General features: G+C 32.7%; 1 protein-coding gene across 1 annotated transcript; it reads right to left on the bottom strand.

The window, feature by feature from the left end:
* Window positions 1–4,354: 4,354 nt before the first annotated feature.
* Window positions 4,355–13,143, bottom strand: LOC123205722 (2-isopropylmalate synthase 1, chloroplastic-like). The gene is made up of 12 exons (XM_044622745.1): window positions 12,349–13,143; window positions 10,897–11,110; window positions 10,732–10,812; window positions 9,659–9,751; window positions 9,481–9,567; window positions 9,041–9,141; window positions 8,230–8,263; window positions 8,064–8,138; window positions 7,655–7,738; window positions 5,312–5,446; window positions 4,938–5,083; window positions 4,355–4,838 (listed from the first exon to the last, which is right to left on the bottom strand). Exons 1-12 carry the CDS (start codon window positions 12,987–12,989, stop codon window positions 4,703–4,705), a joined length of 1,827 nt encoding a protein of 608 aa, XP_044478680.1. The 5' UTR covers window positions 12,990–13,143; the 3' UTR covers window positions 4,355–4,702.
* Between the last annotated feature and the right edge of the window lie 276 nt (window positions 13,144–13,419).

Below are 13,419 nucleotides of genomic sequence, written 5' to 3'. Positions count from 1 at the left end.
GTTCATCGATGTTTGTTTAGTATTACATTGTAATTCTTGAATGTAAAATGAGAAACTCAAAACCCCAAAAGAAAAATTAATTAAAATAAATAAATTTTTCAACGTTAATACTTTTTTAGTCAACTCAATTTTAATTATACATTTATAAGTAAAACCCAAATTTTGTACCAAAAATACCCTTTCATCATATTAGTTTTTTCTTCAACATTTTTCTTTCAAAACAACAAACGGCAAACATCCTTAAAATTGAAACGCAATTTCTCCTATAAGATGAGTACATTCTAAGCATATAGAGCACAAACTTTCATTTGTTTATGTTAGTATTGATAGTTTCAAGTTTTTTGTAATGAAATCTTTTTTTTTTTGGTTATTTGAATTTAAATTAATTACAATGCTTATGGAAAAACGATAGATATTGTTTTCATCAAAGTAGAACAAGTTTTGGAAATCAGATCAAAGGAAAATAAGAACCACGATTTTCCTAGAAAATACTATGCTTGTTGGCGTGCATGCATTGGCATGTATTCGTGTATATGTGTTGTCATATTTTTATTGAGTAATTTTATGTGTATTTATTTTAAATACATAAATATATACACACTTATATATATCATTACGTGATTAGGTGTTATTTCAGTTTAATTTAAAATCATCCAATCATATTATCATACATATCAAATATGTAATATTTATATACACAAAATAGGTATTAAATATGTAACAAATGCATGATCAATATATTTAAAATAGTCAGAATATTATCAATATATAATAAATGCATTTGTGTTGGCACGAAACAACAATCAATAAAATATTAAATACATAATAAATGCATGCATATTTACTAAGAGACCAAAATATTTAAAAGGGAAATTATAAAAAACGGCCAAAATACCCTCCCACTAAGTAAAAATACCCAAAGTCACTATTTTCAAGCAAAAATACCCAAATTCACTATTTTTAAGCAAAAATACCTATGACTTTTTCTAAAATACCAAAATTACCCTTCCCCTTATTTATATAAACCCTCATCACTCATTATGAGGGGTTAAATGAAATTTTATTAAAATTAGAGGGACATTTTGATATTAAACATTATAAGAGCATTATAAATTTCTCAATGAAATTGTAGGAATAGATAATTGAGGGGTTAAATAAAATGTTATTAAAATTAGGGGGCATTTTTATATTAAACATTGTAGGAGCATTATAAATAAAATTTTAGGTTTTTTCGAATTTCACCGTTTTATGATATATAGACTCGTATTTTCTAGATTTCTGAAGAATTTTTTTATTATTGTCATTCTAGGTATTTTAACTATTAGAATTCGAATTTTATCGTTTTACGATATATCGATTCGTATTTTTCAAATTTTCAAAGAATATTTTGATTGTTGTCATTCTAGGGTATTTCAATTTTTAGAATTCGAATTTCAGTTCCGTTTTTTTAAATTTCACCGTTTTACGATATATCGACTCGTATTTTTCAAATTTGCGAAGAATTTTTTTATTGTTGTCATTCTAGGGTATTTCAACTTTTAGAATTCGAATTTCAGTTCCGTTTTTTTGAATTACATCGTTTTACAATATATCAATTCGTATTTTTCAAATTTCTGAAAAATTTTTCAATTGTTGTCATTCTAGGGTATTTCAACTTTTAGAATTAGAATTTCAGTTTCATTTTTTCGAATTTCACTGTTTTACGATATATCAATTCGTATTTTCCAAATTTCTGAAGAATTTTTCAATTGTTGTCATTCTAGAGTGTTTCAACTTTTAGAATTAGAATTTCAGTTTCGTTTTTTCAAATTTCACTGTTTTACGATATATCAATTCGTATTTTCCAAATTTCTGAAGAATTTTTCAATTGTTGTCATTCTAGGGTGTTTCAACTTTTAGAATTCGAATTTCAGTTCCGTTTTTTCAAATTTTATCGTTTTAGGATATATAGACTCGAATAACATGTTATGAATAAAAAAATTACTTGAAAATCTAAAAAAAAGATCTAAATTTATAAAACTACATGTTCAAATAGTTTATGAATGAGAAAACCAAAAAATCGATCAAAAATTTCGTAATTACATCGTAAAACATGTCTAAAAAAGCACATCATAATTACAAATATCAAATTCGAAAATTACATATGAAAAAAGTCTAGTCCGGTCACAAACAAACTCAAAATCATAAAAACCGAAAATCTTAAATTTGAGAAAATAATAAAACTGCATAATACACATTGAAACAGTTTTATTTTGGCCTCCAAATTCAGTGCAACAGGCAAAGCTGGTTGTCGTTATAGAGCTCAAAACGAGCTTCGCGTTGATATATTATAGGCCCTGTAACTCCTCCCGGATCAAAAGTTATGGTTGTTCAAAATCTATCTCATATAAACCCTATAGTTTTAAAAAAGTTAATTTCCACCCAACAGCCCACTGTCACATGGCAAATTTCAAAAAAGTCTATAGTAGAATGAGGACTCTCACACAACTCCCTAATATTTTGAAAACACTAAGTAAGCCCCCTAACCCACTGTCAACAATGGGAGAAATCGTCCGACAATGGGAAACACTGTTCCACTGTCGGACTGTCGAATGTTTCAAAAGGGCTTTTCAGCCAAAATTCGTCATTTCGACCTCTAATTTCAACACAAATCAAATTTACATAGGCTATAACACAAAACCCCTCAACCAATTCAACGAAATTAACCAAGAATCAAAACATTTCAAGCATTGTTCAAAATCGAAACCCTAAACCCTAAACTGTAAAATCTCACTCAAATCTGAATAATATGAACAATAACTTGATTCAAACGAGATGACAGAAGATATTATAACGTGCTGTGCCATTTTCAGTTGCCGGAAACCACGAAAAGCATTGGAAATCCGATCGACAATGCAATGACAGTGGGACAGGGGACAGGGGAAAATTTCGAATTTTCCCCTGTTTTTGAACAGTGATTTCACAGTGGAGACAGTGGAAATTTGCTAGGCTTATATATGGGTAGTTTCGACATTTTACAAAAGTTGGGCATTTTTGCTTTAATCTGAATTTTTTGGACAATTTCACTTAAACCCCCCTAGTTTTGCCTATTTTTTATAATTTCCCTTATCGTGGTAACTTCATCATTGTGCTGTTGTCTAAGACGTGAGAGGGTGCGCTGGCAAGGGAGGTTGGCCGAAGAAAGGTCGTTGGAGAATGGGGGGGAAGAAATGAAACCGTAGAAGTGAAATGTTAACTTTTCAAACTTTGAGAATGGGGTAAAGTATTAGTTTTTCAAATCTAGGGGGTGAAAGTTAGGATTTTAGAGTTAATAGTAAAATAACGATTTTACTTTTATTTATAGCTGAAAATTTTAATAGAAGTTATTTCATAAATAGATATTTTGGTTTTTGATCTAGCGAGGGTATACATTTGTATTTGCATCAAAACTTAAGTGGGAAATAGTCCTTTGCCCTTCGAAAAATAATTCTACATTTACTAACTTATTTTAATAATTTATTTATACAATATAACATGTTTTAATGTAACTAAATTATCTGATTTACTTTATTTATAATTTACAATTATTTAATTATATTTGAAAGTGTCATTTTGTATGAGTAAGTTAAATTATTTAGTAAATGTTATATTAATCTCATTCAAAACTGAATTTATACATCTCATGCCCTCAAATTTAAGTCCAAAAATTAAAGGGAGAAACATGTTTCAGGCCAGCCACATAGGAGACTTGTGCAATTGTTGGAAACACGTTGGAAGGCTGAAACAACTTTTATACAAGAAAATAAATACCATTGGTCTTCACCAAGTGGACCACTTAAATTTATTTTTATTTTTATTTTTATTTTTATTTTTTTTACTTTGCTTTTTTTATTTTCCTGGTTTTCCTCCATCCATTTTACATGGGAATTCTCATAGAAAAGTTGGTTGTTGATGATATGAAAACTGCCCATCTCAAAATATTTTTTATTCTAAAGGCATGTCTTATGTCCCCATCAAATATGATTCATTTTCAACTTCTTCATTATTTTTGTTCATTGGTTTTCCTTCTTGCTTTATGTAGAAGCAATCTATCATCATAAATGGCTGTAAAATCCAAATTATTAGATTATTTGCCCCATAATATTCCATTCTTTCTTATTTTTATTTACATTAGGGTTGGATTAGATATGCTCTGAAGCCGATCAAGCTTTATTTCAAAATTGATTCGAATCTAAAAAAGTCAATTTGAAATCAATTAGCTGAAACTCAAACTTGACTAGAAATCAAATGAACACTAAACTAAATTTGAACCAACCTAAATTCAAATAATTAGACCGACTCAAACTCATTTATTTCATGAAAACAAGCTCATTCATCCGTTTGAACTCAACTTCAATCCTATTTTATAAGCATATAACTATGAGTAGAAAAGTGTACATTGTGGCCTCCAACTTAAAGATCAAATTTATTTTTGATCTAGAAAATGTTTTTGAGTTCTTCACAAGTGATAACTAGATTAAACCAAAATGTAAATTATACCAAACTCACTACCAATGTCTAGGCTTATAAACAAACTGATGTACCTTTGGGTTGAAACCTTATAAGATTTCACCCGTGCCCCAAGTGCAAGGTAGCTTCGCTCCACGCTTGCACAAAAATTTAACACAGCAACAAGGAGGCTTGATCCTATTTCCAAACGCATCTGGGAAATTTCTGTATCTTTTCAAGCAGCCACGGGAGTTTGTTTTTCTTCAGAAACGTTTGACGGCAACTTATCTTGAAAGCCTAGCATCTTGTTTAGAGCAGCAACATATGCCTTGACACTGGAGACAACAATATCCATTCCTGCACCGGTTCCACTGAGTTCGGAAGAAGAAAAATAGTTAAGCGGTATGAATCACCTGGTAGAAGAATGAATACACCAACTAGGAGAAACCAACAACTAGTAAATCCAATACCTGAAGGTTCGTTGAACCGTGTCACCGGTTAGAGCATTAGTTGATGTGGGATTTCTGTCTCCACGAATTAGAACACGAGTGGTGGCTATTGCATCAATGCCTTCAGTAACCGCATTCATTGAATACTCGAGAAGAGTCACTGGTTCCTGTAAAGTATCAAGAGCTCATATTCATCTCAACTCAAATAAAATTAAAAAAAAAAAAAAACCCTAATTTCATTGTTTTTTGTTTTCCAGAAGTTACACAGAATACCTTACAAATACACACAGCCAGAAAGAATGTTCACACCGACATCTTAAATTACAGTTTAGGTAGATACAAGATAGATACGATACCCAAGACTCATATAGTTGAAAAAATTACTAAAATCAAACCTTCACGATGAGATCGACAGCTTTGTAAGCAGAATCAACAGGCCCAGTTCCAACAGAACATGCAACATGCTCTTTCCCATCAGCACCAATGAGCTTAACAGTTGCTGTAGAAAGACCCAGAGTTCCACAGGTAACCTGCTCGTTGGGTGAAAAATACAGAATCTTATGAAATTGCCTTGATCACATTAACTCATAGATGGCTAAATCTAGAATAAAAACAATTAGACATGGAAACAAGAGGATGAAACAATAATAACAGTTCAACTACTATTTTTATTACGGTTATTATCACAAAGACCCCATAAATATGAAAAAAAAACTACTAAATGAATTCAAGCCAAAAGGGCTTTTGATACCAATCCAGCTTGGTTTGAGTCCAGCCCTAGCTAGGAATGAATTTAAACCAAAAAACAACAAACAACACAATGAATAAACAAACATAAACGATTTTATAGATAAAAGAGTATTTACAAGTATAAATCAACTATTCTGAGGAGCCGGGACCTCCCAATTCCAAACATTCAAGACACTGAAAACCTGCCTAATCAGTCCTAAAGCTGCCCACAACTAAGTTGCATAAACCGAAATTTTCTTCCCCTCTCTTCGTCCTTAATCTCTCTTTCTATCAGGAATTCAGCCAATTTTAACCAAGAAATAGCAAACAACACAACAAATACACAAACATCGGTAACTCAAAGAGCCAAAGTCACCCAATTCCAGCCATCTGAGGTGCTGGAAACCATTAGCAATTTGTTAAAATTTTCTTCCCTTCTCTTTATCCTCAATCTCTCTTTTACACTGGCCCATTTCATGACTGCCCATATTTCATAACTTCCCTTGAGTGCTTCCTAGCTGCCCAGATTTATTTCTCTAGTCCAAATAACATGTCAATGGTAAAATAATTTGCTTAGTATAGGCTGAATTTTTTCTTCTCCAATGTATACTATAAATTGTAAGAAGATACTATAACATATATTTCCAAGCACCAGTTAATACAGACTGTTAAGCAAATATACAAAAGCACAATTCACTAAAGGAAATTGCATCTTCTGAACATAGACTAAGCTTCTATTTAACTGAGGGCAAGGTGATGAAGAACTGATGATGCCAAAGCCTATAAATCATTTGGGTTTTCACAGCAGAAAGTAAGAAATTGGTGTCATTGAAGAGATTAGACAGCATTAAAAGCTTCATTCCCTGGATGGTCTTAGCTTAGAAAACATCCTTTGATTCTTCCACCTAAATATGACTCAAATCCTTACACCCATGATTAAATACCAAGTTCAATAATGCCAACACCCAAAATTTATTACCAAATAACATTGAAGCATAAAAATAAACACAAGCACAAAATACCATTTTAAAAAAGTAGCACAATACAAGATCCTCTATTAAAAAAAATGAATAACAATTTCAAGAACACACAAAGGAGTTGAGAAGTGACATTTTAACAAACACATAGATTTGCAAATCAAGTCCAAAAGAAGGGGGCCACATGCTTTTCCTTCACTTTGGCAGCCAGTGTCAAACAAGTCACAGGAGCAATTTCACAAATTCATGGCATGTCTTTAAAACTTCAAGCTTGAAATGAATATTTCAAAGTGGTTGATGGCAAGAAGGGCATCCAAGGCATTGAATCCCATAATGTGCCTTAACCTTATGCCCACTCAGCCCTTTTACAAGCCCACATTAGAAGCCCATTTGAGATTAAGCACAAACATGAATCTCATTTTCTTTGGAGACTAAAGACAATAGCCTGATATATTATTGAAAGAATTCATGAGCAGCAAAACATAGGGTAAAAGAGACTCCAAAATAAATATATTTTTCCAAGGCTCTAAGAGAAGGAATCACACAATGTATCCTTTATTTTTCTATCATTGTCATTTGTTAATTGAGCTTAGGGGAGACTAACACAGAGTTCATTAAACCCCAAAGGAGGTGAGTTAGTATTTTTATACTCATAGGGTTAGTGATATCAACTCAATCCTAGAAGGAGGTTGATGATAATTTACGATCTCAACTATAAGGTATAGGACTTGAATCTCACATCGAAAAGTATGACTTGGTACGGGTTTATACATCTTTGGACCCTCCAATCTCAAAAGTTACTTTTTAGTGTGGTTTTCCCAAGGTTCATATCGTAATTAGAATTTCAAATTTTGTCATCTCCTTGATTTGCTGCTTCTTTGATATGCTCAACAATCATTCAACATATCTAGATGTTGCTCTAATCATCATCTATCAATTTATTCCTCTTTACTAGGACCAACCAATTGAGAAAAAATACTTTTACGACAAAAATGCAATCAAACAAAATGAGGAAACAACAGATAAATTTACCTGTAAATCAAGAAGCTTCCAGACAACTTCTGGCTGAAAAACTTCATCTGATACCAATGCAATTAAGTCTGCATCAGTAACTCTCTGAAACACCATAAAAAAGAGATGACAGTAAGTATTTATTAAGAAAAAAAAATAGAAACAAGTTTGCATCTACATGTGCAGCTTTGCAGAAATGATCCACTTTCTTTGCCACGAGGCAAACTTGCTCCCCTGTAATTATTATAAAGCCTCAAATAACACTTTTTTCTAGTCTTGAAATATAGAAGTTGCTGTCTTAAAATAAACCAATTCTACAATGCAAAACTACAAATCGTGCAACCACCAGCAAACATTTGCATAAATAATATATGACAGACTCAATTATAAAAGCAAGCCACTCAGATCTTATCATGAGTTAAAATGTAACCTTTTTCTGTTCAGCTACAGTTTTGAAACGCCAGAATATATTTCCAAGCTGCTGATCATCAAGCTCATAACCAAGCTGAAAAAAAGGCAGTAAAAAGTGTTAATCCATAATCAGAAAGTGAAAGATGATTTAATCAAACCTTACAGAAATCTAAATCCTTGTTTACTTCTTTCAGACGGTCTTTCAAAGCATGGCGTCCACTGTAACACAATTTTTTGGTATAAGAAAATAGTTACATGAGATATAAAAACGAAAAAAAGTTAATGCATAAAGAAGCCAAGAACAAGAAAATATCTATAGTAACACCCAATTCAATAAAATACAAAGCCAAGTACAACAGGCACAAAATCAAGAGATGCAGTCTTATCTTCTCATACAAAGAGGCTAATATCTTACAATCCTTGATTGCCCATTTATGAGAGCCTAAACCAGCTAACAAAGAAGTGTATTTAAATGCTAAAACAAGGGAAACCTATATAGATCAATTTTTTCATTTCCATTGGAGAATAAAAGGAATGGAATGCATGACACTGAAATTTTTAAGAATATTTCTTATGGGTGCAATTTTACCTCACCAAATTTAGCATTTCAAATCTAGTTTACCACCTTTAAGCTAGGAAGTAAAGTGTTAAAAGTAAGTGTGAGATATATGTTAAGCTATCTCAAGATCCTATATGATTCATCAAAGTAATGAACTACTGTCAATTCTTAAACAGTTTCACTAAAGCCAAGTGCAGACTGCTATTTTCAAGAGTTTGTCAAACCTACATCTGCCGAATAACAATTAATGATGGAAATTCTAATCATGGTTACATTTGCAATCCTGTATTAATAAAATACTAAATACTTGTAACATATATTCTTTTCAAACATTAAAAAACTAAGATATACTTTTCAACAATTGGAAAAAAAAAAATTACAAAAAATATCTACAACCCAAAAGAAAAATTAAGCATTTGATGAGTTAAAAACCATACCTAAGCTTTCCAAGGACAATACCAACTTCATTGGATCGTTCAAGTCCTATGTCTTCAGGGGAAATAATTTCATATGTACCTTTATGTTTTAGCATTCCATCCTACAATGGCGAAAAATTTTTAAGATACCTTACCTAAATACAACGCAAATCTTCCACAAAGCAAACTTCATAGGTATAAGAAGTTTGTGGTTGTTAACTAAATGAGCAAAATGAAATGCAAGGACACAAATGGCTCTACATATATTAAGTATAAGCTATGTTGTGCTTGTAACAACTTATAATTGACCTGGTATATAGCCCAAATATTAAAGACCAAGTCAATTAATAAAGCAGACACAATTGAGCTATCATGCAGAAGACAAACGAGGGTGGGTCATAAATATAATGAGACAGCAAGTATAACAATTTTTTTCATGAAGAAAGTTAAATAACGCAAACCTGATGGATACCACTTTCATGAGCGAAAGCATTAGCTCCAACAATAGCTTTGTGTGGCTGCACATGCAGCCCAGTATACTCTTCTACCTAAATTATCAAGCAAATAAGTTAGACATATAATTTAAACCCTTTTATTAACAAGAAAAATAGGTTCAAGTCATGTTTTGAAAAAAAATACCATCTTGCTTGACATAACAATGTGTTTAGTATTGATTCCAGAGTAGAGACCTCCCAAAACATGCTCACCACGACATTTAAGGGCCATTACAACCTACAGGACAGATATCAAAATAAGTAAATAAGTTGAAAAAAAAATGAAAAAAACTATTTAAAAAAAAAAGAAATTAGGAGGAGAGAAAAATATAAGAAGGAAGAAGAAGCAAGAATAAAATGCTTTCAATGCTAGTAAAATAAGTATATTTGAATGGCACAAAATTTGATTAAATATACTCAGATAGCCATATAAATGCTATTTGATGAAGAAAATGATAACCATTACCTCTCTCTCCCCCTCTCTCCCTCCCCTCCCCTCCCCCTCACAAAAGGACAAAAAACTCGATATCTAGAGTTCTGCAACAACCCAATTAGGTAAAAGAAGAAACAGAATAGGAAGGTTTGACTGTTTAGAGTAGTTTTTGGATGATGGATTCATAAATTATGGCATACCACAAGGAGAATTATAAATAAATTTTTCGAGCCAATCATGATTATGTAGAAATCTTGTAAGGCATTGACCAGCCCAATTTACCAAATGTTTTAAGTCACTGAGTGCCTGATTAATATAAAGCACATGCATTCTGGAGCATCAAATTTTGGTCTGCCAATGAATTATTCATTAGTCATAGCTTGAAGTATCTTAGTCAACTTATTTAAGTTGACCTGCTTCTTTATGTTAAATCTGAGTAAAGCAACCTTCACTGAAAGCCCATAATCAGTTAAAAGACAAAAAACCCTTCCTCTTCCTGTTGGCAAGACGGACCAAGTATGAACCTGATCAGTAGGCCATCTCAATAAATTGGAAATGTAAACAGTAACTCTCAGCTAAGCCTAACAGTTTCTTCCGCAATTATTTAACACATATGTATTTTTTCTTTTATTTTTATAACATCTAATATAAATGGTAATGATTTTCCTTTTACAACATTGCATATATTACCTACATATTTTTCTTCCATAAAATGAGACTAATTATTATTAATTAAAAAAAAATCTGAGAAATTTTCAAATTATTGTATGAAGTAATGTACTGACCTCCTCTAATGAAGTATTTCCAGCTCTCTCACCAATGCCATTAATTGTTACTTCCAGTTGTCTAGCACCTGCAAATGCCCCCTGAATTTATATGAACTGAGGTGTGAGTGCAATTTATCATGGTGCCCCATGTATTCAGTTTAAAAAAAAAAAATTACAACATACAGCTATAGCGTTGGCAGTAGAAAGTCCAAGATCATTATGGCAATGTGTTGAAATAATAACGTTTTCGATTCCAGGGGTATTGGCTTTTATGTCAGCAATCAATTGTCCAAATTCATTTGGCACGGTTATACCAACAGTATCTGGTATGTTAAGTGTGGTAGCCCCGGCCTTAATAACTTCACCCAAGATCTCATACAAAAATTCCCTCTCAGATCTGGTATATTCGAAAAAAGAATAAGTGAAATCACTCTCAAAGAATAGAAAATAACAAACATGCATCACCATGTTTACAGGAAGCTTTTCAATAACAAAGAAGTTCTTTAGTTTCTTAGCAGAAAAGAAGAAAAAAACACAAAAGAAAGGAACTTTAAATGAGTCATTAATTATGTTAATAATATTAATATGTTTCAGAAAAAGTAAAATAAGTTTACATTACTCCTCTCAGCTGAACACTTGACTGAAATCACAATTTTCTTGCTCTTAAGTTACTCATCTAAAAATCCAAGCCACACAACTTACTTTAGAATATATTCTTTGACACCACAATAAGCAGAGAGAGTAGTCAGTATATTCAAAAATACTGAAGGTTTTGACTTGTAAATTACTTCGGCCTTTCTGAAAATCAGAACCATAATCTTTCTTTCTAATTTAGAATAAATTTTTTAACACCAAAATATGCATCAAAAGGAACCAGTATATTCAAAAAACTAAAGGTGCCAGTCATTACAAATACCAGAGAACAAATCACTAAATTCTCAACAAACTACTCAATTAAAAAAATATCTCTACTTCTCACTTAAAAAAAATTATATTACCACATATACAGAATACTTACAGCCGAAATAAAATTAGCCCACTTACATAACTCAAGAGATTCCCACCAAACTATCTGGTTTAATGACCCAAATATAACATTAAAAATCATTTCACCACTAACATCAACAAAAAAAAAAGACATAAAATCATTCACAAAAAAAAAAATCACAGTCAGTAATTCACAATAGGTAACTCAAACGATAAAGAACTAATGTACAGTTGTTTCAAGACAAGCGAATTGAAATCAAGATCTTTGCGTCCAGAATCACAAAAGCTGAGATCGACTCAGAACATCAAATCCACATTTCAAAATTTTATATTCAGTGAAGTGATAACCGATCCCAATGCTCAAACAATTTGGATAAAAGAATTTCACTACTGGGTAAGTCAAATTTAGAATAGGAAAAGAGAGAAAAACAAAGAAAACGTGGCTGGTTTTAGCCTCCTCTTAGAACCAAACCATACATGAACAATTTTACTCGCCATCATCCTGCTCACTAAAAAAAAAAAGGCCTTTGAAAAGGAGTTTGATTCCATTACTAAATTAGTGTTAAAAAAAAAAAAATCTTACCCAATTTTAATTTTTTTAAATTTAAAAAAAGTTTTCTATTACTAAAAGCGTTAAAAAAATTTAACCTTCCAGCATCTTCAGGACTAAACTGAACATCTTCACAACCCAAACTCCTCGCAAACTTAACCATACTTCTCGCAATTTCAACAACCTCCGCTTTACTCTTCCTTAGTTTATACTTCATATGAATACCACTCGTCGCAATAAACGTGTGAATACGGGGCCGTTCCGCATACTTCACGGCATCCCACGCCGTCTTTATATCCCTCTCATTACACCGCGATAGCCCGCAAATCACCGGCACATAACCGTCGTTTGAGACGGCGTTCCCCACCTCCTTAGCGATCATCCTCACCGCCTCGAAGTCATCCTTGGATGCAGCCGGAAACCCCGCCTCAATGATGTCCACGCCCAATTTCGCTAGCTGGCGCGCGATGTCGAGTTTCTCCTTTGACGTCAAACTAGCGCCGGGGGACTGCTCGCCATCGCGGAGGGTGGTGTCGAAGATGCGGACGTAGTTGGGTTCGGAGACGCGGTGGGGGATGTAAGGAGGGCGTGTGGAGTGGCTAAGGGAGCAAGAAATCGAAGTTTTGAAGAAGGGTTTGGGGGTGTAATGAAAGAGAAGAGGAGAAGGATTTGATGAAGAAAACACAGTGGATTTTGATGGAAGAAAAGTGGGTTGAATGGTAGAGAAAAGAGTTGCCATTGCAGATGAAACCCTAATGCTTACTGAGAGTTATGATGGAGGAAGAAGACGAAGATATGATGACGAGAAGGGAGGCGAAGAAACGATGGCGGCTGGTAGGTTTTTAAAGAGAGAGCGACAGGCGAGGAGGCAGTCAGCAAGGGAACAGTGCCTCTGTTTTTTTTACTCTGGTCATGCTTATCGGTATTTCAGTTATTTTTATGATTAGCCCGGTTAAACAGCAAAAGCTGTATTTTTTGGGGGACATTTGAACTAAAACATAATTATAGGGACCTTTTAATTGCTACCTGAGAAAATTTTCGAAAGGATTGTTTTCTTGCCTCCCTGAGGTTTAAGAACTGTTATTAACACCCCTAGGTCAGCATTATTTTTCGTAATTAAGCTTGTGTGCATTAATAATGAGAATTAATTTATGTATGAAGTTCTAATA

This window comes from Mangifera indica, unplaced genomic scaffold (assembly GCF_011075055.1).
Source record: "Mangifera indica cultivar Alphonso unplaced genomic scaffold, CATAS_Mindica_2.1 Un_0013, whole genome shotgun sequence".
Taxonomy (NCBI): Eukaryota; Viridiplantae; Streptophyta; class Magnoliopsida; order Sapindales; family Anacardiaceae; genus Mangifera; species Mangifera indica.
This window is presented reverse-complemented; position numbering and strand designations above follow the sequence as displayed.

What these genes read in the sequence shown, in the direction of transcription:
- LOC123205722 (XM_044622745.1), bottom strand. Translation starts at nt 12,989, where the DNA reads ATGGCAACTCTTTTCTCTACCATTCAACCCACTTTTCTTCCATCAAAA. An exon ending in TGAAAGACCGTCTGAAAGAA is followed by an intron (nt 8,139 to 8,229) that starts GTAAACAAGGAT and finishes CCTTTTTTTCAG; the next exon opens with CTTGGTTATGAGCTTGATGA. An exon ending in GGAAGCTTCTTGATTTACAG is followed by an intron (nt 5,447 to 7,654) that starts GTAAATTTATCT and finishes CCCAACGAGCAG; the next exon opens with GTTACCTGTGGAACTCTGGG.